General features: G+C 37.3%; 1 protein-coding gene across 5 annotated transcripts in view; it reads left to right on the top strand.

Moving 5' to 3' along the window:
- The window catches only part of HECTD1 (HECT domain E3 ubiquitin protein ligase 1), a 61,284-nt gene extending 36,671 nt beyond the window's left edge, over positions 1-24,613 (top strand). Inside the window, exons 22-41 of one of the 5 annotated variants that reach the window (XM_074148715.1) lie at positions 343-509; positions 691-867; positions 3,732-4,427; positions 7,694-7,915; positions 9,655-9,788; positions 11,699-11,855; positions 12,642-12,864; positions 14,544-14,598; positions 14,840-15,022; positions 15,352-15,562; positions 15,645-15,730; positions 16,881-17,008; positions 18,931-19,132; positions 19,277-19,414; positions 19,671-20,278; positions 21,350-21,428; positions 21,540-21,633; positions 21,948-22,098; positions 23,154-23,298; positions 23,649-24,613. In XM_074148715.1, coding sequence (XP_074004816.1) covers positions 343-509; positions 691-867; positions 3,732-4,427; positions 7,694-7,915; positions 9,655-9,788; positions 11,699-11,855; positions 12,642-12,864; positions 14,544-14,598; positions 14,840-15,022; positions 15,352-15,562; positions 15,645-15,730; positions 16,881-17,008; positions 18,931-19,132; positions 19,277-19,414; positions 19,671-20,278; positions 21,350-21,428; positions 21,540-21,633; positions 21,948-22,098; positions 23,154-23,298; positions 23,649-23,786 — 3,994 coding nt within the window. In that variant the 3' untranslated portion in view covers positions 23,787-24,613. Of the gene's footprint in view, positions 1-342; positions 510-690; positions 868-3,590; positions 4,428-7,693; positions 7,916-9,654; positions 9,789-11,698; positions 11,856-12,641; positions 12,865-14,543; positions 14,599-14,839; positions 15,023-15,351; positions 15,563-15,644; positions 15,731-16,880; positions 17,009-18,930; positions 19,133-19,276; positions 19,415-19,670; positions 20,279-21,349; positions 21,429-21,539; positions 21,634-21,947; positions 22,099-23,153; positions 23,299-23,648 lie in introns of all 5 variants that reach the window. The other 4 variants (XM_074148714.1, XM_074148719.1, XM_074148717.1 and 1 more) reach the window with 4 other exon arrangements.
- The last annotated feature ends 1,227 nt before the right edge of the window (positions 24,614-25,840 follow it).

Below are 25,840 nucleotides of genomic sequence, written 5' to 3'. Positions count from 1 at the left end.
GAAATGGTAGGTGTTCTAAATTATCAAGGATGTGCTGGAAAATAAGCGATTTCTAAGTTCTCTGTATGCTTCACATAATGGTAGTTTTGCTTTTCCATCATTGTAAATTTTGCATTTGAGGTTTTGTTTTTTTTTTTGAGAAAACAGTAACACCAGCACTCATCCAGAGTTTGTCCCTAATGTTAACAGGTTTTATGTATCTTGTATTCTTGGCAGCTTTCTGATTTTATCCATACGTGATCAGCATTATGGTTTTGTTTGCTTTGGGTACTAAGCTTTTTGGTTTGTTTTTTTTTTGTTTTGTTTTGTTTTTTTTTGTGTATGTGTGTGTCCAATTTAAAGGTCTACAGCAACATGGCCTTTAGATCCTCCAAAAGATGAGAAACAAGGTTGGAGACATGTTAGAATAAAACAGATGGGAAAGAATGCCAGTGGGCAAACACACTACCTCTCCCTGTCTGGATTTGAACTTTATGGCACTGTGAATGGAGTATGTGAAGATCAGCTGGGTAAGAAAAAGAATGTGTACATCCTATTTGTTCCCTTAAAATGCTGATGAACATACAATATATAAATTGGTGTGAAAAAGCAGGTTAACTTTTGCGGTGGAACTTGCTTAGAAACTTAAGCTTAAAATTATTCCCCATTCAACACTTCAAGTCTTTTCATTTCAATTTACATTTCTTGTAGGAAAAGCTGCTAAAGAAGCTGAAGCAAATCTGCGAAGGCAGCGACGTCTGGTCCGTTCCCAGGTGTTGAAATATATGGTTCCAGGAGCTCGTGTAATCAGAGGAATTGATTGGAAATGGAGAGATCAGGATGGAAGCCCCCAGGGTGAAGGCACTGTTACAGGAGAACTGCATAATGGTGAGCATGAATTTCCTGAATTTGTAAATGTCTGTAGCATGATTAGTTCACATGGAATTGGTAGCATTAAAGTGTTTCCTTTGTATCAGCTTCTCCAAGATACTATAATTTTAAGTATTTGGGGGAGAAGGAACTCAAATACTACAACTGTTGTGGTCCATTTTAATGCATGAAAAAAGGTCTCGCTGTAAATGGAACTTTTTTTTAGAGTTTTGCTTAATTAAAATAACAAATTGTTATTTAGACATCTGTTACAAAGAAGAAAAAGTCAACAAAGGGGATTGATGCAAACTGATTAATTAAGCTTTGGGCCTGCAAAATCTGTAATTACCTTCTTCATTTCCTCTAGCTTAGCATTTGCAGTATTTTTCTTCACTTTTGTTGTATCCTGTACCTTTCCTACCTTGCTAGCTTCCTTGGGATCAAGTTGTTGGTTGTTTTTTCATTAAAAGCATGATAAGTGATTAACTTATGGAGCAAAATAAAAGCCAGGGAAATCAGTGCTCAGGAAGCCAAGATACTGAAGATGCCCCAGAAGAGGTGGTGATCTTGTCAGCTGAACACGCTTTCCACTTTTTTCCCTCCTCTCCCCCGTTCTGGGGTATACAAGACTTGCCCTGTTTCTGAAGCATCTTCAGCTGCCATTAGGCTTATTCTTAGCCAGATTTTTAAATTTCCTCTAGTTTTTCGAGTTGTCAGCTTTCAAACATGGAGAAATGTCCAAAGTGCAATGTCTTAAAATGTTTTGAAACTTTGAATCTTATTTAAGCCACTCAGTATAGCTTGTAGGGAATTCTTCCATCCTCTGTGTATTGTTCTTATCAGCTGCAACAGTATCCATAGCTACATTCTCACTTTGAAGACTTTAGGTATTATTGGTGAGTAGTATTCTACTAAATCAGTGTTTTCATTCCGATGTTTCAGTTAAACTTACCTATTTAAGCATAGGTGAAATTGACGTTCATTTGTTAAATGGTGATGCCAAGCAGTGTGAAATGTTTACGAGCAGGCTCTTATTCCTACCACGCTTGTCTTTCAAATAGAATTTTGAAAATAGTATCCCATTGACTTTTTTTGTTATTATTCACACGTTTAGACAAATCTTGAGTTGTTTTAGGGCTGTAATGATGGAGCAGTAAGACTCCAAGTACATACTACGTAATAATAAGTTGTGCAGGTTAAAACTGTAATTAATATTTTAGGAAAAGGAACTATACAAACCAAGAACAATATGCTTTTGCAAAATACCCTGTTCAGATATTCATAAAGAGGAAGAACAATACTGTTTAACTACAGTATGGAACTTCTTTCTTTCTTTTTGTGTTTGATATGAAAGGCAAATAAACTGTACAAAGGCAAAAAGTCAGACTTACTTCACAACTGTACACATCAAAGGTTTAGTGACATGTATCTACAGATAGAGCTCATGAAGATGGAGTGTAAATCCATACAAGAATAATGTGATATAAACCTCCTCATGTGGGGATGAGATGTCTACTTATCATATCTGAAAACTTTATCCATTTTTAAATACTCTTCTTCCAGAGTGATATTTCTAAATAGAAAACTGCCTGTGATGGTCTGGTTTGGTCTAGAATTGATGACTTTTGCATAGTTATAAGGTAAAAGTGCACCTGACAGTACTAAACAGAATATTTTACTTCAAATTAGCTCTTTTCTATTTTATTAAAGAAAAACTTGTGCTTACATCTGGACCTGACATCTTATTGCAGAAGATGACTGAGCTTTAAAGATTTTATTTTTAAAGAAAATCTGCATGAATTAAAATAGTGACACCAAGTTCTGTTGCAGTTAACATACAATGAGAAATACTGGAAGGAATTTTTTTAGGTGACTGAAATTGCGGTACACAATTAGACAAGAAAAAATAAACTGTATTTTGCCCCATTTTTGTCCTAGTTAGCTAAACTTCGCATGTTACCCTCATTATTGCAGATTTATTACATTTAACTGTTAAAAAAATACTGGTACTCTAAATAATCATTTAATTAAGGAATTGAAGAGTAGCATCTCTTTTCAGTGCTGGTTTGGTCCCAGTATAAAGTTTCATGCTATGAAATGTGTTCTTTTTGCAACCCCGAAATCTTACTTGAAGTAGTCCTTACCTGACTGCCGTAAGACTTTTCGTATGAATAACAAATGTTTGAGTCTGTGTAAATTATTGAACTAAAAAGCTGAGTATGTAAATTAATTCTTTCACGTTACTGGACAAGGATAAGAAATCCCAAAATAATCAGTTCCATAAAATGTCTTCTGTCAGGCAGATATGCTCATACACAAGCACCCAACAAAGAAAAACATTATAGAATACCCTTGCAAGAATTACAGTTTCTTGACAGATATTAATAAAGTTCTGATGATAGATTTTAATATACAATTCTGATATTAGAGAATCTAATAATAAAATTTCGAGAGATCCTAATACATGAGGTTCTTTCCTGAAGGAAACTTTACTTTTGGCTGGATTCTGGGACCCAGAAGATAGAGGCTGATTGTGTTTGCTGCCTCAATGTTAACATTTTAAATACCAAACCATTTAGATTTTAACACTTCCTTTTTAATTGGCATTAAGGGTTATTCAGTGCTGTTAGTAATTCAGACATTCAGCCCTTGTGAGAAGCTGATCCCACGTTGTGGAGCTACTGTCTGACACGCTCCTGTCTGCTTTCTGCTGGATCTCACACACTCCTGTCCCTTTCCAGGCTGGATTGATGTCACCTGGGATGCTGGTGGCTCTAACTCTTACCGTATGGGCGCAGAAGGAAAGTTTGACCTCAAGCTTGCACCAGGGTACGACCCTGATTCAGCGGCATCACCCAAACCTGTTTCATCCACTGTTTCAGGCACAACGCAGTCATGGAGCAGCTTGGTGAAAAACAACTGTCCAGACAAGACGACTGCTGCTGCAGGCTCCTCAAGTAGAAAAGGAAGCAGCAGTTCTGTGTGTAGCGTGGCCAGTAGCAGCGACATCAGCTTGGGTTCGACCAAAATGGAGCGGAGATCAGAAAGTGTCATGGAGCAAAATATAGTTTCAGGCACTGACGTCCATGAACCAATTGTTGTTCTGTGTTCCGCTGATAGTGTGCCTCAGGCTGAAGTAGGGTCATCTTCCAGTGCAAGCACCAGCACCTTAACAGCGGACATGGGAAACGAAAATGCAGAGAGGAAGTTAGGTCCTGATAACTCAATACGTACTCCTGGGGAGTCCAGTGCTATATCCATGGGAATTGTTAGTGTAAGCTCTCCTGACGTGAGTTCAGTCTCCGAACTGACTAATAAAGAAGCAGCTTCCCAACGACCTCTAAGCTCTTCAGCAAGTAACAGACTCTCAGTTAGTTCTTTGTTGGCTGCTGGGGCACCAATGAGCTCCAGTGCAAGCGTTCCTAACTTATCATCTCGAGAAACTTCCAGCCTGGAGTCTTTTGTACGAAGAGTGGCAAATATAGCACGTACCAACGCCACTAACAACATGAATTTAAGCCGAAGTAGCAGCGATAACAATACCAATACTTTGGGAAGAAATGTCATGAGTACTGCAAGTAAGTAAGCTATGTTTGGTTTTGGTTGAAGCTTTTGTTGTTAGACTTAAAGAAGTTTGGATTCTGGTTGGCCTAATAGAGAAATGAACTTAGAGCAGCCTCGACCTTGTGTGTGCCTGTAGAACTCGTGTCAGCTGGAAAGTGTTACGTTGCCCTGTGATGTGAGATTACACTGTGGTACCCATCAAATAGAAAATTATTTGAATTTGATGCCTATTATATGCTTAGGACGAGAGAGAACATGGTGTTAGATCAAGAGGCTGAAAGACTGGCAACAGTAGCTAATGTGGAATACTCTTTCTTTCTGATCTGTGTAGGTTTTGCATACTCACCTTGTATCTGCCTATTTCTGTTATTTATCCGTTTTCATCAGGAAAGGCAGTTTGTGCATATTGTGAAGTCTCTGAGCTTAGGAACTAAGAACACGGTAGAAAGAAAAAAAATCAACTGCACAATGATGTTTTAGTAATTTCCCGCATTCTATCAGGCTGAATAACTTAATGTACTCTAATAATTATTATATTCTGTATGTTTTCTAAAAATGGAATAGTCGTTAAGGCTTCAGTTTGGCAAAGTGTTCAGGCATATTAAGCATAAGGAAGTTTGTAGTTAACAATGATTTAAATGGGATTCTATACGTGCTTTAACATTTGCATGTTCTCAAATTATATGTATGGTCGAGGTATTAGCAGGTAAGTTGTAAACCTGCTTGTTGTGAGTTCACTCTTCTGAATTTTCAGCATGCTCCCGTCAGAGGTGTTACTCAGCCAGCCTTGTTAGGTATTTTGTTCAGTGATGGTGACAGGCTTTTATCTGAAGAGCTGCATTTCATGAGGTAGACACGTTAGAAAAAGTAAAATTACCCAAATCAGAAAGAAGCACTCAGTTTCTTGTGAAGCTTTTGTGCTTTTCTAGGACTTCTGTGCTTCCTTATTTAAAAATGTGGCATTTGCTTTTAGCATTTCCAAATTTCTTTTAATAGTGTTTTCTTTCTCGTTGGGGAGATTTATTTTTTTTTACGTATTCTTGCATTCATATCGTGAATACGTAGGGGGAGGGGAGAATGTTTTTTGGCCTGCATTAAAAATGTAAATAAGATACTCATGGGAAGATTTCCTGGAATTGATCCCCTTTTTTGGCAGATAGTCAGTGTCTCTGGTTCTGAAGTAGTTTTTTGCTGGCAGGAGAGAGAGAGCACCTTTGAAAAACAAAGATACTTCAACAGCAAGTTTAACAAATTTAATGAATGTTTGATTTCATAGAGTGCTAAAGCTGGAGATAGGAACGTGGCAAATTAAAAATTTGATTTAATATTAAAATATATTCCTGCTTTAAAATTACCTTTCATGTAGGAATTACCTTTTTTTATACATTTTATACAAATAGAAACTGTAAATAGGAACATGTGACCCAGAAAGAGATTGGAGACTAAATTTGAGCAATTTCACCAAAGTTATATTAGAGCATTGTAAAACAGCTTGGATTTTTTTTTTTTTTTAATTTTTCTTTGGCCTGTCCAGGTTTAACATATAAAAAACACACAAACAAGCAAAAAACCCCAACAAAACAAAAAAAACCAACCCCAAACCAACAGTCAAGTCTGGAAATCACCGTTAGTGATGTAAGTCTTCTGGACTTGCTGTAGTGGTTGCCTTTTAAAAACATCAATATTTGCCAGGAGTTAAGTGGTGTCTGGGGTAGCCAGTTTCAGTTTGCTCTAGAATTCAAAGCAAATGAAATGCCGACGCTAAATGGCTTTTTTCTGTTTATTGTAACAGCAAAGGTTTACTGTTATTAATTAGAAGTGTGTGGAAGATACGAATACTGAACAGCTTACTTTCAAGTTCTTAACAAAAGGAAAAATGTTTGGACTGGAAAATTTCCATGCTTTCATAGAGATGAGCATAGGCTTATTAACAACCCTAAATTTAAACTTCACTCTCTCCTTCCCCACACAGAGAAAGAATATCAAGTACTACACCTGCTGGGGTCACCTTAGCTGATTTTTTTTTTTTTTTTTCATTTTTATATTTTTATTTACAAATTGTTATTTATGTTCCTAAGGAGAGAGAAGAAAAAAAGAGTATCTGACAAACAACAAAAATTAACAGTAACACTTATTTTTCTCAAAAAGCTACCAAATGCTCTTAGGGGAAGAGTCTTGGTTGTATCGTGTTCTTCTTTAAGAGTAGTAAACTTTGCAAACATCAATAATAATAGTAGTCTGAAATTCAGAATTTAGAAATCTTTTTCTTTGTTTTAAGAAAGTGGTGCTTCAGTTTACATAGGCTGCAATAATGAAAATATTTACTTTAAAACTGCAAAACTTGCATTTGATAAATTTTAGGAATCGTATATTGGAAAACATAAGGTTTAAATTTAAGTATAGATGACCCCTCACATTTGAACATGCAAACATGTGATTAACCTCCTGTGGTTGAAGATAAGCATGTGAGAAAATGTTTTGAAGATTGGGATGTAAATATGTAGTTGCACATAGGTATAACTTATACTCAGTTATGTATGATACCTGAAAATTTTTGTTGAGTTTACAATTAATTCAGTCTTGTTTCAGTTGTTAACTAAAATGCATTTACTGTGTTTTATTTGCGTGTGGTAAGGTAAATTCGTAGTTGTTGCTTATTCTGAAAATTATTAATATAAGTCATCCGATATGAGTAAGGTATTAAGTCACATCTTTCGCAGTACTGCCAGCTCAGGCTTGTTGCCCATCATGAACATATGTGCTAATAGTTATGGGAAAGATAACAATTCAGAGCGGCTTTAAGAACTTTAGGAAAATGCTCAAAAATCACATTTCATGTTTGTCTTGTTGTGTTCTATTCTCAATTCTTTTATATATAGTTAAAACTGTTTTCCCTGTATGATTTTAATTATACTGCCGTTTAGAGGTTAAATTACATTTTAGGCTTATTCAGATAAATAACAGATTTCAGAAATACTTTTCATATGTTGAAAATGAAATTAAGTAATTTGAGACTTACAGTGGGGTTTGGGGATTTATTTAATAAAATTGTGTTAAATGTATGCAAGGGGATATGCTCAGGAGTGGGCATCTGCGTTGTAGGGTGCACTTTTAAAATGGGAAACCCTTCCCCTTTAGTCTGTTATTCTTTATTGTAAAATAGCACATCTGATAATTTTTCAACCCCAAATACATTTTTCAACACAGGACTCATGCATGTAAATTGTATTCTTCAAGTCATCAACTCATTTATTTTATCTTACCATATCTTTATCTATAGCGTCTCCTCTTATGGGTGCCCAAAGTTTTCCTAATCTGACTACAACTGGTACCACATCAACAGTGACCATGTCTACATCCAGTGTTACTAGCAGCAGCAATGTAGCTACCGCAACTACAGTTTTATCTGTTGGTCAGTCGCTTAGTAATACTCTAACTACTAGCCTAACATCAACATCTAGTGAGAGCGATACAGGTCAGGAGGCAGAATATTCTTTATATGGTAAGTTTCATTTTTAAATGAACATAAGCAGACTTCCCATTAATGTTTTTTTTTTTTTTTTACTTTTCTCCCGTTGTTATGATTTTCTCATGTAGTATTTTATTTACTGAAAAGTATTTGAAAGTTGAGCTGTTCATATGTTAATAGTTCTGTAAGACAGTAAGTAAAATAATGTTAAAATAGTATTTCCTTGGTTTTAGGTCTTTATTTTCAGCAGTTTCTATCCATCATTATTATTATTATTATTATTATCATTGTGATTTATTTAGGCACTTAATCTTTTCCGTAATCAAATGAGTGTAGTATCTAATGTAGTTTGCATATGAACTCTAATTGAAACATTATTTCTCGTTTGTTGTATAGGCATGATACATGCTCAGTGTGAGGTACCTTTTATTACACAGCGATTGAAAAGCCTCCGCTATTAGACACATTATATACCTAAAATAGTATATGAGGTTCCAGGTAACTCAATACCATAACAGTAATTGCAAACAATTGGAAAGCACACAGAAATGAAAATGACTTGGAGAATGGAATTATATGATTTGAGGAACAAAATCCAGAGTTATGTGGGCACTATATGCTAGAAACAGATATTAGGATGGAATTTAATTGCAGGATATGAATAGTGTGAAAGAAGATTTGGTTAACTAGGTTGATTATGCTTAGGAATTAAGCTGATGAAACAAAGTCGAGAAAAACCTGGGCTAGATACGGGAGAATACTTCCTAATGTAAAGTTTTTTGGATTGTGAGATGTTCTCAAAAGAGAAGATACTTGATTTGTTTAAAATCTGATTGGGATTAAGATTGTGTTCTTTTTTGTTGCCTGTCCTAAAGCCTATTGAAATTACCTGAAAAATATCTGGTAATTTCAATGGATATTGGAATTGAGCTGCTTGGAGGGAGCTGATTTAGATGTATGCATATGCCATCTCCCTTTATTCCTTTAATTTTTAAATCTCATTTAATATTTTGTTTGTGTGAGAAGTCTTAAAAAAATATCATAAACAACTGGGCAAATAGAGTTACCTTAAAGTTTCTGTTGAGGCATTGGCAACAATTCAAAGGGTGTTTGGGTGGTACAGATAGTTTATATGTGTATAGGAAAACGTAAAAGTTCAAAGATTCATCCCAGTCCACCTTGGATTGCTGTGATCTTGTTTTCCGGCTTTGGGGGGGTTGGTTTTTAAGTTTTAGTACTAGGTGGGTGAAATTGAACTTTATACCTGTCTTCAGCTTCTTGTTACAGAAACTAATTAGTGGTTGAATCTTGAAAAATGCCACTTTAAGATGTTTATTTTAAATGCCCTTTACATCTTAATTTGAGGTCTAAACCATACATTCTTAGTGGAAGTTACATTGCTAACCTGTTCTTAAAATTAAGTAAACATAGAATCAGACAGGATACATTTGTGTACCATTTTTTTCACGATCTTTTTTAATTTAAAAGAAGTGTAATTGTAAAGTATTTGATATAAGCAAACAAGAAACTGATCACTCTTGCTGATCACTTAATTATATGAGTGTTAAGTACTTCTTTTGTCAGGTGTGTGCTTTTATCACAGCTTTCATTCTTATTATGCCATAAGCAATGTTTTATTCTCTCGTTTTCTTGTTTAAGTGAGATTTGTTTTTTCACTGTTCTTAATGCTCCTGTTCTTTAGTTTTCAAAATTTTGCTTTAAAAGTTGTTCTTTCTTTTTGTTCTGTATGTAAATATGTATGTGTATTATAGATTTTCTTGATAGCTGCCGAGCTAGTACTCTGTTGGCAGAGTTAGATGATGATGAGGATCTACCTGAACCAGATGAAGAAGATGATGAAAATGAAGATGATAATCAAGAAGATCAAGAATATGAGGAAGTTATGGTACAGTATAATTAGCATGGATGATATCTTAATTGACTAACAGATGCAATAAAAATCCACAGGTTTTTTGGCATTATGGGGTCCTAGCTATAATCTGTCCATTAATTAAAACAAATTTATTTAGATTTCAGACTAATAGTTCAGAATACCTACCTATAAAGATTTTTAAATGAAACGCCAAAGTTAAAATCACGTTACAGTTTTTAGGAGCTGCAAACTAAGTACTACTTAATGAAGACAGTTCATTGTCCCTTTTCCCCATTCTTGCTTATATTTTGAGTATTAAGAAAGCTGTTTTCTCATGCATTCAAATTAGCATGATAAAATTGCAAGACTTCACAAGATAGGACAGCTAACAGGGCGGTCCCCTTTCTGTACAAATTTGATTATACCACTTTCAACATTTATTCCAGAGAAGAGCGTTTTTGAACATCGGCGTACCTTGAGACCTTATAGGTCAGAATCATCTTAAAAACAGCTTTGGCCACAAGTTAACAGACAGTAGAAATGATGGATCACTAGTTCAGTGGCTGATAAAATGGTATAACTTTGTGGGTAGGCTGCTGAATTTAATAGTGTATGCAGTAATAATACATACAGTTCTGGGATGTGTTTAACTGTAGGCCTGCATGAAGCAAGCTGATAATTTGTCAGCGGAAATAGATCTTTCTTTTTTTTTTTTTTAATTTAAAAAAAAAAAAAGAAAAGCAAGACAAAACCCAGCAGGTTAGTCTACATGGGTCTTGCCTACATTACTGTTAGTTCTGGCTTTTCATTTGGTTCTTTAGTGGTGTGATGCATTCTTGGTCTTCTACCACCACTGAAGTGTTCAGAATGGATATTGCAAGGTCTAAGAGGAAAAATATAAGATGAAAATTTAATGTTTATTACATAAATGTAAATATTGTTTTATGGAACTACAGAAACTTCCTCTTGTAACTAACATGCACAATTTTTAGTCATTTGAACTAGAATATTTAGCATTTTGTCCTACTGTGATTTCACTTTTAGTAGAAACTCTGTATGTTTCTAAACATTTCGTTATTTCACGTTTTGCACAGGTATGAAGTTAGGAATGTAAAAGCCAGTACTACTAAATGGATCTACAGTGCAAACAATAACCTTAGTTTGCAGATTGCTGATCACTTTTCAGAAATTATAAAATGGAGTTACTATTGTTGTTTGTGGGAAGAAGCAGAAATACCTAAAGTAGTCTTTGCTTGAGATTACACAGCAAGAATCAGATCTGGAAAAGAAAACTTTCCTTTTGGGGGTTCCCTCTGATATACTGTGTTATTCTTCTCAATGAGGAGTTGAACAGATTAAAAGCTTGTCGTAAAAAAGTCATAAGCAATTAATACTTGCTAAGGCTTATTGAAAATTAATCTTCTTCCCACCATAATAGTCCCAGTATTTTGATGTTTGATTTAATCTCTGGATAAAACATGTATATATTATATATCAATATATGTATGCACTTCCAAAAAAATACTACTTGGTATCAGAAAAGTCAATGTGTTTATTTTGATACCATTGATTTTATTTGAATCTTCAATATTCCAAAGTTTGTGGAATACACAAAATATCTACGTCAGTTTTGCTGGTCTACAATACTCTGTATTTCCTCATGTTCTGGTACTTCATGGAAATTTTCATTCTTTCCAGCAATTGTAAATACACCTGTTGTAAGGTTAGCTCATTTATGTTGATTTCTTTATGTCTGTGCTTCTGATTCCTGCTTGATCAGTTAAACGGAAATGCTGTTATGTGCCAGCTTGATATCTTTTGTGTCAATTTTAGTTTCCATGGCTGCTGTATTCCCTAGTTAACTTTTAAATTTTTGATCAAATGATTCTTTGTAGCAGAATCTAAAAAACAACTACTTTTTATTTATTGTTTTATTTATTTAGGAAGAAGAGGAGTATGAAACCAAAGGAGGCCGTAGAAGAACATGGGATGATGACTATGTACTGAAACGGCAGTTTTCTGCTCTGGTTCCTGCTTTTGACCCACGACCTGGTCGTACTAATGTTCAGCAGACAACTGACCTAGAAATCCCTCCACCAGGTTGGCTGACAAGACAGTTGTGATCCTTGACACGGCTTTAGGATGGAGACTCACTGTTAAGGGCCCATTGGGCTCTGGGGATCCTATTGCTATTGACCAGTACAACATGCTTTTGTGGCTGTGTGGGTTTCTCTGTTTGGATGAGAGTTTCATCTACCTCTGCAGGTCAAAGCGTTATTGAGGGAACAGTAAATTAAGTGCTTTGTAAAATAAACATACTCATGAATTTAACTCAGATTAGTGATAAATCTCTTGCTATGTCTGGTTCCACCTGCAAGGAATAATCTGTGTTGAGCTACCCAGACTAGCTTTGATGGAACCGTCTGTATAAGCAGCAGCACAGCACCCGATCTCGCTCCTTAGTTCATTCTTGTTTAGCAGCCTGGGTGTAGTCAAGGTTCATTACAGAAAGGACTATGTAGGTTTAGCTTATGTGGAAACGAGCCATTGTTGATTTTGATGAAATGAAATGAGTTAATACAACAGGAAGATACTGTGTATGAAAAGAAGAATGTATGTGCTGTGATAATATTAAAGGGGATGTTATCAAGACATAAGCATCAATAGGGATTTCAAAAATTCCTGTTAGCTTTACTTACATAAAGAAGTTCTGCAGTTACAGCCCTTAGATAAAGTTTATAGTTAGAACTCAGTATCGTCTCTTTGGCATGTGTGCAGGAAGCCTTCACGCTTCCTTATTGAGCCACTTTAGTGTGTTTAAGCCCACTTGTCATCCGTTACATGTATTCTTTATTAACGTCTTCTCAAACGATTTTTCACATGCAGGTACCCCTCATTCAGAACTCTTGGAAGAGGTTGAGTGCATGCCTTCGCCACGTTTAGCACTCACCTTGAAAGTTTCAGGACTTGGAACAACTCGAGAAGTAGAACTGCCCCTAACAAACTTTCGATCTACTATTTTTTATTACGTACAGAAATTATTACAGCTTTCCTGTAATGGCAATGTGAAATCTGACAAACTTAGACGGATTTGGGAGCCAACATACACGTAAGCTCTGAAGTTTGTTATTCTGTGCAGAGAACACTGTGACCCACCATTAGGAAATGGGTGTGAAACAATGTTAAGTTTTTCTTCCTCGTCTGTAGGAAGCAATGCTAGAATTAGTTTTTCTTGCATTTATGTCAGGATGTTCTTAATAGTTTTAAAGCTATTGCTGTGACTACAAAACAAAAAAAGTCATAACCTCTAATGCTCAACTGTGATTTGTTAATAATATTTCAAAAGTCAAGCAATTGACCAAGAGAGTAGAATTTGGTCTGCTTAAGAATCTACTTGGAAGAATCCAATGGGGATATAATCCTAGAGAGAAGAGAGGTCCAGGAGAGATGATTGATTTTTCAAGGATCACTTCCTTCACACTGAGGAACAATCCATCCCAGTGTGTGGTAAGGCAGGCAGAGGCAGTAGGAGACTTGTGTGGATGAACAAGAAACTCCCAGCAGAAGTCAAAACATAGAAAGGAAGCATGCAAGAGAGGGAAGAAGGGCCAAATGACCCAGAGGGAATATAGAGACATTGTTCCAGCATGAAGTTTTGGGGTTAGGAAAGTCAAAGCCCATCTCGAGCTCAAGCTGGTAAGGGGTGTGAAGGGCAAAAGGTTAGGGAACACTTAAACAGGATATAGAAGTCCCAACCACATCCAATGGGATGCACCCACGAGAGCTGGCCACTCTTGTTTATCTTTGAAAGGTCATGATGATTGGGAGACATCTGATCTAGGGAACTACAGACTAGTCATCCTCTCCTTCATCCGTGGTAAGGTGATGGAAGTAGTCCTGGAAACCATTTTCAAACAATGAAGGACAAGAAGGTGGTTGGGAGTAGGTGGCATGGATTTATGAAGCGGAAATCATTCTTAACCAATTTGATAGCTTTCTGTGGTGAGATGACTAGCTCAGTGGATGAGGAGAAAACAGCAGATGTTATTTTCTTTAACAAGGCTTTCCACGCTTTCTCCCTCCTTGACAAACTAGTGAAGTATTGACTAGATGGTGTCTGAAAAGTGCCTGAACTGCCAGGCTCAGATGGTTGTGGTCATTGGTATGAAGTCCAGCTCGACCGGTCATTAGTGGTGTATCCCAGTCCAGTCCAGTTTAACATCCAGTACAGGGTCCAGTACTGTTTAACATCTGCATTAATGAACTGTATAATAGGACAGAGCGGACCCTCAGGACCCTCACAGTGTTCTTGTGTTGCACCTATTTTCTGAGTTGCCTTGTTCCAAAAATTATGTGCTGTAACAAAACTATTTTCTAGTTAGAAACCATGAGAAATAGTTGTAAATGTGTATATCTCCTAAGTTAGTACACAGCACACTACCCTAGAGCTTCAGAATTTCAAAGAGCTGGGGGGTGTGTGTAGCGAAAAACCTAGAGTTGATTTGGGAAATGTGCACAATGAGGGTTGTTTGATTACTCAAACCTCACTTAAGGAAACATTAAATAATTTGCAAGATAAATATCAACATCATGAAACTTAAATATGAGTTTAAGAACTTTGCTGCATCAGGGTATCCAAGATGCTCTCTGCAGCACAGAGCAGCTGCTACTGTTGGTTTCCATCATGTTATCTTAATGTCATTGATGTCTAACAAGTCAGTGTATAGCTTCAGAATTTAGAGGATTTGCTCTGAGTATGAAATATTAACTCATTGTTTTGATATCTAGAATCATGTACAGAGAAATGAAGGATTCTGATAAAGAGAAAGAAAGTGGAAAAATGGTAAGACACTTCTGTGCCTTTGTGTATGTTTTTACGGCTGTTTAAACAAAAGCAAGACAAATCTTACTGCAGTTTTTGAAATGCTACATTAAAAAAACTAACAGTTTTCAATTACTTAAAGGATATGAGTGAGTACATTTGTAAATGCATGCTCCTTTTAAAAAAGGCAATATGTAATGCATGTGAAATCTTAAAGACTTTACAATCAGGAAAAACCAACACTTGGTGGTTCCTGTTGTAGGGTTGCTGGTCAGTAGAGCATGTGGAGCAGTACCTTGGCACTGACGAATTACCAAAGAATGACTTGATAACCTACCTGCAGAAGAATGCAGACTCAGCTTTCCTGCGCCACTGGAAATTAACCGGCACTAATAAAAGTATTAGGAAAAACAGAAATTGTTCCCAGCTCATAGCTGCATACAAGGTATATATCTGCATCCAAACTTTTTTATTATGAATGGCTGTGTGCTTTGTTTTGCAGCTTTAAAGATCCTTGTGGAGGAGGGATGTGACGTGGATAGGAAAGTTGAATGTTCACATGCCAATATCAAGTTTAGGTTTTGCCGCTGCTTTTTTTAATGTCTTCTGTTTATGTTAAAACACGTTTGAATCATGATTTGAGCCATCCAGAATTTAAGTGTTCAACTTAAACACAGAAATCATTCTGATTTTTTTCATATCATTAACTTGGAGTGCGCAGTCCTAAAGATCTAACACACGCAGTTTTCATTCTTAACGATTCTTTTTTTACAGGATTTTTGTGAACATGGATCAAAATCTGGATTAAATCAAGGGGCCATTTCTACTCTTCAAAATTCTGATATCCTGAGTTTGGCAAAGGAGCAACCTCAGGCCAAAGCTGGTAGTGGGCAGAACTCCTGTGGAGTAGAAGATGTTCTGCAGTTACTTCGCATTTTGTATATAGTTGCCAGTGACCCTTACACAGCACGAAGTACTCAAGAAGGTAACTTAGTTATTTAGCAGAGCTTCTTAAATGTTTTAATGAAAACAAAATAAAGGAAAAAATTTTCTCTCGATATTTTCAGAAGGAGATGAGCATCCGCAGTTTAACTTTCCACCAGATGAATTCACAAGCAAAAAAATTACTACAAAAATTCTGCAACAGATTGAGGTATTATATTAATGTATTATGCACAATGTGTATATGTAATATTATTTTTTAAGACTCTATTACACTCTTCCTTACCCTGACACTTCAAAATTACTAGTATTTTTGCCATTTTGACTTCCGAATTGTTTCATATGGTATTTACTTCCTTGTATTGTGGATGAGTAAATTCTGGTAAGAATGGACTAGTCTGAATAAAAGCGTATCCAGAAAAAAGTTGTAGTAAAATTGTATCTTTTGAGGATATGAAGAATAATTTTTTGTCTGCACCAAACATCAATGTTATCACATCGTGTATGTATGTCTGCCTGATAATATTGTAACAAAGGTAATTAATTGTGTTAGGGTTCACAAACATTTCATTGTTTATAAATACGACATAAAGCTTTCAAAAATAGCATTTAGAAAACATATTCCTGGCACCAGGTCAGTTAGGTATGTTAAAAGGAAAACTTTAAGATATAGTTCTTAAGTAGAACTACATTTTAGAGATTTAAAGAAGGTGAAGATTCTTGACTTGCTTGGCTCTTGTGCGATTTTTTTGAGTTCGGTTTTTTTTTTTTATTACAGTTAGGTTACTCTATTTATTTTAAAAAAGAGTTCATTTTTTCACTTCCTTTTAAAGGCTATTCAGGCACCCTGTGAATATCTTTCAAGTAATAATTTCTGCAGACTTTTTCTATTATACTTGTATTTTAGAAGGGACTGTAGTAATATTTCAGCGGGGATCATCTTTACTACCACTGTTTCTTTCATGTTTTCTGATACTGAGGAGGCAGTACCTAATCACTATGGGGAAAAACTTGGAAGTAATTCTCTCTGGGTAATTGTATACTCGCATCTCCCCGCAGTGCTGTGAGCAGTACACATCCCAGGGATTTGCTACAGCTTTTAGTGTGTTCGTGCTACAGTGCCCTGTGTTCACTCTTTAGTCCCAGAAACTGTGATCTTCTCATTCATAGCATTTAAAAGGCGGGGGGGGAAAAGTGGCAGTTGCTGAGAAGGAAGAAACTTGCTCAAGCACAGGTGAAAACTTCACACTTAAATGTATTGGGTGTATGTACTTGGCTACAAATGTGTTGGGACAACCTGAGTCTAATACTAGAAAATGCTTTTTTGTTGGTTTTTTTTTTTCCCTCGCATGAAACTGCAGGAACCCTTGGCACTGGCAAGTGGAGCGTTGCCAGACTGGTGTGAGCAGCTAACAAGCAAGTGTCCTTTCTTAATTCCATTTGAAACAAGACAGTTGTACTTCACATGCACAGCATTTGGAGCATCAAGGTAAAAATTTTTTTTTTAAAAAAAAAGACTGCTTCCTTTTGTTTTTTAATAAATTGTTTTTTTTTAATTGATAATTCACAGAAGGACCTTATCCTAACGAGATTCTGCTTGCCAAATGGAAAGCATTTTAGATAGTAGAAAAAAAGGAGAGAAGATGGAAAACTTCAGATAGACCTTTGGACACTTGAAGCATTTCTTGTTAGTTGTGTTTAGAGGTTTATGATGAGCAGCCTACCTTCTGTTGGATATTAATCAGGAAATTCCTTTGAAGAAATTTCATTTTTCAACTTTAGCTGAAGACTTGCTTGTGTACCTCTAGCTAGGTTATCGTATCGGGCAGTAATTCAACCGGGTTGCAGCTCATTGCATAAAGGAGTAAGAAACAAAATAAAAAACATTCTGAAGATAAATGTGAGTTAAATGTTTTTTGAAAACATAAACCAAAGCACATCTCTCTTATAGTTCCTACAATGGTTAGGTGATTGTTTGTTTTGGCCTATTTGGTTTTAATTCACTGAAGTGTTAACAAAATAGACAAAATCGAGCAAAAGGATGGTATTTTGAAAGTGAGTATAAGCGGCATAATGAAACTGTACCAAAAACTGACATTAAAGCATTTAAGCATCTCCTCTAAAGTGTTTCGTTACCTAGGAATCCATCATATCTTGACTGCAGGAGGGATTACCTTGAGAGGATGTAGGCACTGCAAACATTTTTGCCAACTTACTTTTGTGTAATGAGAAGGATTAATTAGTTTTCGTGGGTTCTCTTGGCTGGCTTTGTTTGTTTGTTTTCCAAAGAGGAAGAAAGTGTGGACGGTTGGAAAAATTACTGTTGTCTCTAATACACGGTAGAAATGCCTTATGAAAAGTGTAAATGAGGCTTTTAAAAGGAAAGAAAAAGGAAGAGAACAAAAGGTATTGTCTTGCAAGACATCAATTTAAGTCTTAATATGGAAAAATTGAACTTCTATGGAAGAGTGGGCCAGAAAACTGGACCCATGTGTGTTTGTTTTTTTGTTTTGTTTTTGCTTTGGAAAAAGGTAATGTTTTAGAAAAACTGTGTTTTAAAGAGAACCTTCAGGAACCATTGCATTGCATGGTGCTTACTTGGTAAGTGAAGAGCTTTCTTTCTTAAGCTCTTAAAATACCGGAAGTAGTTCTTAAAACTCAAATACTCTATTTGAACTCTGTGTGTACATGCCCATGTGTGTGTACACTGTGTCTGTCGTGACACTTGACCGTAGTTGCAGAACAACCAGCAGATGGTATCTTTGTAGATCATTTATTGCTGCCCACATGACAATACATACAAGAATTTTGAACTTTGACTTCACGAAGTACTGCTGTTAAAGGCGTCTGTTCTTCCTTCGCTGATATGGGTCGTTACGTGTATGACTACACTTCAACTTCCGTTCTGTGTTTCTTTAATAAGTGTCTAAGTAAGTGAATCTTGCTGTAAAACTTGGTCAATGTATCACCCAGTATCAGTGTGGTGATGTACAACTGCCTTGCAGTATATAATGGAAGTTGGAATAAGTGTCTATAGAAAGTTTTGAGCATCTGTGATTAAAAACTACTACAGTAAATGCTGCCTTCTGTTCGTTCCACTGTAATTTGAAAACTGTACTAATTCAGATGGTGATTTGTACGTTTTCATTGGTGCTATCGACTACGTCGGAAGTTATGGCTGGCCCTTCATAGTAATTAAAAATTATTTAGTTTGCAAAGCTCATAAATTATGAAGCAGCCCATATTTGGGCATTTCAGATATTTCTGAGAAATACTTTGGTATATAATTAAAAAAATAAATTAAAAGGTAGGTTAGTACTTAATAAGGTAACTTTTTCTTAGTGGCTACTTCCAAGTTTTCTTGCTGATAGACACTGAAGCTTTTAACAACTGGGTTTTGTTTTTTTCCAGAGCAATTGTATGGCTGCAGAACAGACGTGAAGCCACTGTTGAACGGACAAGGACCACAAGCACAGTGCGACGTGATGATCCAGGAGAATTCCGAGTTGGACGCCTCAAACATGAAAGAGTGAAAGTTCCGCGAGGTGAATCCTTGATGGAATGGGCAGAAAATGTCATGCAGATTCATGCAGACAGAAAATCTGTTCTAGAGGTAAAGCATATCTGCCTGGCAGAGCGAGGTTAGATAGCTATTTCTAACGTACTGGCCGGGATATTGAATATCCTGTTCCATAATCAACGCTGAACATTTCACTAGGATTTTCTTTTATTATTAACATTCCTTATGTTTTTCTAGGTTGAGTTTTTAGGGGAGGAAGGAACAGGCCTGGGTCCTACCTTGGAATTTTATGCATTGGTGGCTGCAGAATTTCAGAGGACAGATTTGGGAGCTTGGCTTTGTGATGATGATTTCCCAGATGATGAGTCTCGTCAGGTATATTTCATTTTGCATTTCAAACTGAGTACTTGTGTAAAAGAAAAATGAGCTGGATATCCAGGAAGGGAAGAAAACATGGTGAGTGAGCAGCCATTCATCATGGTCAGGAATGACCATTCTGCTCCACACCTTGCTTCCTTACCCCTTTCCTTTGCAACAGAGAAGTAGAGTATGAGAAGTTTAAGAGCACAGATACATACTAAAACTCACCTTTAGCAACGTCAACTTTTTTTGCGTGTGTCTCTCAAATCAGGTTGATATTGGTGGTGGACTGAAGCCCCCTGGCTACTATGTACAGAGATCGTGTGGACTCTTCACAGCACCATTCCCACAAGATAGTGATGAACTTGAAAGAATAACCAAACTCTTTCACTTCCTTGGAATTTTCTTGGCTAAATGCATTCAGGACAATAGACTTGTGGATTTACCCATTTCTAAGCCTTTTTTTAAACTCATGTGTATGGGGGATATTAAAAGTAACATGAGTAAGTTGATATATGAATCGCGGGGTGACAGAGACTTGCATTGTACTGAAAGTCAGTCAGAGGCTTCTACAGAAGAAGGGCATGATTCCTTGTCAGTAGGAAGTCTGGAAGAAGACTCCAAATCAGAATTTATTCTTGATCCACCAAAACCTAAACCTCCTGCCTGGTTTAATGGGATTTTAACATGGGAAGACTTTGAATTAGTAAATCCACATAGAGCTAGGTTTCTAAAAGAAATTAAGGACCTTGCAATTAAAAGGCGTCAAATTCTAAGCAACAAAAGTCTGTCAGAAGATGAAAAGAACACAAAACTACAGGAATTAATGCTGAAGAATCCATCAGGTTCGGGGCCTCCACTTAGCATAGAGGATTTGGGGTAAGTGTTTTCATATTTATTTATAAATATGCACACAGTGTGGTGTTAGAGACAAATGTTAACATGTTTAATTAGAAATTAAATTCATTTTAAATAGTATGGTTGCGAGGGGGAGTCATTAGAGTCGCAGCAAGATGCAGTTTGCCATCTGTAGCTATATTCTTGTTCCTTACTTTGAGGATTCTCTTTTCTCACTTACTCGGTTTCCTGATGTTGAAACTGAAATGTGGCTGTGCTGCAATGGCACATGACTCTAGAAACACCCAAATGCTTATAAAAAACCTTAAGAAAAGTGTGAATCAGTAACTTCTTTGCTGTGATAACTATAGAAATGGATCAAGCTATTTTGGAGAGACAGATTGAAATTTCGGATTGTGTTAACAGCCGTGCAGTGCAGTTTTTTGAATCCCCGTTAAAAAGTTAGCAAAAAGTTAAAGACATAGAAGTGCTCATACCTGTGTAAAACTCCTGTCAGGAGTCACCTTTTGTAGTTTTGAATTATTTCTTGTGAAACAACAGTAGTTTTTCTCCCACTAATGTTATGGGTTATTTGTTGAAATGAAGTTGTGCCGCCAGGAAGGCGTAGTGTGGGTGCAGGAATTGCTGCCGGCCTCGTGGGCTGCAGCGCGGCTCGACAGGGAGGAAGCGCCAGTGAAGGGCCCAAATGTCTACGCGTTCAGCGGCTCTAGAACTTAGTGCTGGAAATTGATGTAGGGAATTTTTTGAGTTTGTGAACCGAATTAAACAGTTTGAGCAGTTTTGAAGCTGGTAACTTGAAGGTATCAAATTCTCTGAAATTTTCAAGGGTTATCAAATCCCAATACATGGTGGGTGAGTACCCGCGTGTGCGCACCGTAGATTTGAGTCACGTATTATCTGTGTAGTCCGTTACTAACTGTAGTCCTGTACGGCGGTACCGCTGTTCATGTGTATACAAAATGATCCACAAATAATGGTTTGAAATGTTGTGAGATGCTTTCGGGTGTGGGGGGTGCAGTTTATAAATCTGGTGTATTTGTGAAAGCAGTAGCAGACTTGTTTCCAGTTAGTAACTATCTTTGTATTTTGAAGTCTTAATTTTCAGTTTTGCCCTTCGTCCAAAGTATATGGGTTTACAGCCGTGGATCTCAAGCCAGGGGGTGAAGATGAGGTAAGGAAACAACCTACCTTTACAATTCAATCAGCACTTAAATTTTTACTGTCTCAGAGGTAACTCTAATGCAAAGTGAATTCTTACAGTATTTCTCTCTCGTCTTTACAGACGGTAACAATGGATAACGCAGAGGAATATGTAGATCTCATGTTTGACTTCTGCATGCACACGGGTATACAGAAACAGATGGAGGCATTCAGAGGTAATTTTAAATATGGTGTAACGTGTATGCAATTAGGTGGACTAATCGGTGTTCAGGGTGTGCTGTTTTGAAGTGGTGGCATGGACTGGCTTTCAAAAACAAACTTCTAAATTAATCTTGCAGTAGGTAAGATACTAATTTCATAACTCCTTTACATTAGTTATGCCATTTTTAATCTCGAAGAGGTTTCATTTATCTTAATTAAGAAACTGTTGATTGATTCTGGTTTGATTAAAATACAATTGAAATGCTGATGTTACTTTATAAACATTGTTTTGACTTATGTTTATAACTCTGTCTTCTGTAAATTAAAGATGGCTTCAACAGAGTCTTCCCAATGGAGAAGCTGAGTTCCTTCAGCCATGAAGAAGTTCAGATGATTCTTTGTGGAAATCAATCACCTTCTTGGGCAGCTGAGGATATCATCAATTATACCGAACCTAAACTGGGATATACACGAGATAGGTACTTACGTTCTGAGTGGTTTTAAAACAATAGATAAAGGCTTTAAGTGATGAAAAGTCCAGAATATTCATTAGATGAAGACCCCAAACTGGATGGGATTGGTGGTCACAGAAGAGCAAGTGATTGTCTAAAACTATGTGAAATAATCATGTATGTTACAACATACAGGTTAGAAGGTACTTGGTGGTTTTGTGATGAGAGAGGATAGAAAAAAATTAAATACTAAAATATGAACAACTAGTGGAAATGTAATGGCAACTAATACAGGCTATTAATAATCGCCTTTTAGTGTTTGTACTTTCATCTGTGGAACAAATGCAGGGAACAAATATACTGGTGGTTGGCTGTCAGGAGGTGGTTTTGGGGTTTGTTAGATTGTTGTTTGTCAAAATTGCTATGTTTGGTAGCAATAACGTACAAATTACTTTTGGAAGTGTGTTAGTACAAGCGTGTTGGAGGATCCCAGTCAGTCACAGACGCTGCATGGAGGATTCCTCTCTTGGCCCGGCCCTGCCTGCAGGGCTGCAGCTGAGGTGTCAGCGGCTGCACTTCCTCATGCCCCCTCATCCCTGGATGAAAGCAGGGCTGTCTGGAGGATTCCTTGAAGATCTCTTGTAGTCTGTTAGATTTCTCTTATTTTTTTTACACGAGGGCCTTTTAACAGGATAGAAATCAAATCATGTAGAAATTGAAGCAGCTTTATACTGCAGAAATGTAGCAGAAAAAGTTTCAAGATGGTAGTCAGTTGGATCCTTCTCATAGGATAGGTCTGAGCTCTGTCTGCTTCTCTACCCATTCATACCCAAGATTCCAAAATAACACTCCAAGATAAGAATAGAGAAAAGTTCTTATTTACCTACATTTTTCTGTGTAATACTCAGCAAGGAGATTAAAGAAATATTTTTATGGGTTTTATGATGTTTTGTTCTTAACTCAATACCAAACAGGCACTAGAACCCCACCAATGACTGCTTAGATGTGACTAACTCAAGAGAAATTAAAAAAACCACTCTCTAGTAAAGTTGTCATAACTAATTATTTTAATTTATTTCAAGCCCTGGATTCCTTCGGTTTGTGAGAGTCTTGTGTGGTATGTCTTCAGACGAAAGGAAGGCTTTTCTCCAGTTCACCACTGGTTGTTCGACACTCCCACCGGGAGGACTGGCAAACCTCCATCCCCGGCTCACTGTTGTACGCAAGGTACGGCTTCTGCAGGTTGCCCCTCAAATCAGCCGGTTTGGCTTTTGAATGGAATAGTTCCTACATCAAGAAATAACACTGATGGTTTGGGGTTTTTTAAATTTTTGTTTTTTAATTTATGCCACTATGCTAAGCTGTTTCAGGTCTGTTCTCCGATTTCGATTTGAATAGAAAAGAATTAATGTACATATAAAGTTAAGTTGGTCTGTAGCTTTCCTGATGCTGCCGTCTCTTGACAGCTGGTGTTACGTGTGCAGGAAATGCCGGGAATCGGAGGATCTCGCAACTCCTCGCTTCCGTATCGAGCGCTGTGAACAACTGGGGTAAAAACTGTCTGTTCTTTTCCTCAGGTTGATGCTACCGATGCAAGTTACCCCTCGGTGAACACGTGTGTGCATTACCTGAAACTGCCCGAGTATTCCTCTGAGGAGATCATGAGAGAGCGCCTGCTGGCTGCTACCATGGAGAAAGGCTTCCACCTCAACTGAGCGGCGGACTGCAGTGCGGGACAGGAGAAAGTGGTTTTTGATACTAGCGAAGCCTCTTGTGTTTGTGTGCAAAAAAAATATGATCTCCACGCTGTGCTCTGATGAGACTTGCCTTTTTTTTCACCTGTGAGGCTTTAGGAACATGTGGAATAAGTTTGTTAGCTGCTAATGACAAAATAAATCCCTGTAACTACACAGCCAGCAAGAAATTGGCACAGAACACTGTGTGATGCTCAAGGGCTTGCACAACTGGAAATTAAGGTGGTTCTGTTTGACTGTTCCAAAGAACAGATCATCAGATTTTCAGTGTTCACTGATACAAATTTCTAACAGTGTATTTGTGTAAAGTTTGTCATTTAATACCTTGTACACTACAGTTGCCATCACTGATCCCTGTTTTGCTGGCTTTAAGCTAACTGGTCAGAAACTTGCTTTCTTAAAACTTAGAGTTAATGGGCATCTCCAGCTTTTTCTTTTTTACCGATGCCTGCACTATTGGAGTATGTTAGTGGGTTTTTGCATATAACCATGCACAACTCTTTTTTTTTTTTTTTTTCTTTCAAGTGGGAATATATTTTGATTTCTCAAATGCCCTGCTATAAAGATCAAATCCTTAAGTGTGTTTGTGCAGCTCAACAGTAAAGCTATTAAAAAACACTGGTTCCTAGTGCAAGGCACACTTAAAGCAAGTTTTACTTTTGGTTGTATTTTCTTTGTATATTATAAACATTTATTTAACTTGTTGCAGTTTGAAGTTTAAAAAAAACCACCAACGTGTAAGCTCAAAAGTAATCATTAAAATGTTTGCAACATATAAAACTGTCTCCTGAATAATTAGTCCTTCCTGCGTTATTAAATCTCTGTACGTGTTCTGGAACGATGTGCCACGCTTTATTCAAGGTTTAGAAGAACTCCGTGGCAGTAATTGATCTCACAAGCTCATCTCTGTGCTCAAATTTTTTCAAAATCACACATTGCAACTTTTTAAGAACTCGTCTGGCAGCGGTAAGCGCGTGCGGCGGTTCCGGGTGCGCTTCGGTGGCCCCGTGTGACCCGAGGTTACAGTTCTTCATTACGCTGGAATAAAAACTGGGTGTGATGCTGCAGCTGATTCAGCTTTTCTTGAGATGGAGCCGCCCGTCTTGGTTTCAGCACGTGGTGAGGTATTTATTGGTAAGAAGTGGCTTACGGTAAGCTAAAGCGAGATGCTAATGTGTCTTTAAAGATATTTAAGTACTTGATACCAGAAAAGAAAAACTACATTTGTAGTTGAACTGTGTGGTAAGTTTTGTTCTGTGCCAGTTCTCTTTGGTTACGATCTCGGCTTGGACCATTGCTGAGGGGGGGCTCGCCCTTGCCAAAAGATTCTGCCTCGCACGTATAAACCGGGCTGATGCCAGGTTTCTTTTCATAGCGTTGTTCACAGGATTTTACAGGCACCATCTTGAAAATTTTCCCCAATGCAAAACTGAAGGGGAATCTCCACCCCCACCCCCATTCTGTGACTGTTGTGTTTCAGCTCCACAGCTGCATAAACCTTGGGTATCGGTATCTGCTCCAGACCCAACCTCAACGTGGGTTTTTGCGGGTGTTACTGTGTTAAAGCTTCGTGGACTGTTCTCCCACATGACACTTCACTCTCTGCTCCCTACGCCCTGGTTTCCAGGTGCAATTTAGATGTCAGCGTTACGTGCTTTCACACAGAAAGCTCAGTATCGAGTTCTGCCCAGTGTTTGGTGGGGGGGGGGGGGGGGGGGGCAGGGTTTACGAAGAAGGAGCCAGATACCTTAATTCCAGAAAGGTAAGTGAAATTAAGCTCAGGCTGGTAACTCTCTGGTGACTGCCAGCGCAGCAGGCAGGTGTGAATGGGCATGCTGTGCACCTGGGAACAGCGTAGCTACGTCCTCCTACTCAAGCAGGAAGACTTGTTTAGAAACTTGCACATCTTGTGTTATTCATCTTCCGTAAACGTTTTGATCATAATGCATGGACAGAATACACGAGAGAAAGAAAATACACTGGAGTGCCAAAATAGGAAAGATCTTGTGTAATTT

Source organism: Numenius arquata, chromosome 6 (assembly GCF_964106895.1).
Source record: "Numenius arquata chromosome 6, bNumArq3.hap1.1, whole genome shotgun sequence".
Lineage (NCBI taxonomy): Eukaryota > Metazoa > Chordata > Aves > Charadriiformes > Scolopacidae > Numenius > Numenius arquata.
Note: the sequence above shows the minus strand (reverse complement) of the source record. Positions and strands in the feature narration are given on the sequence as shown.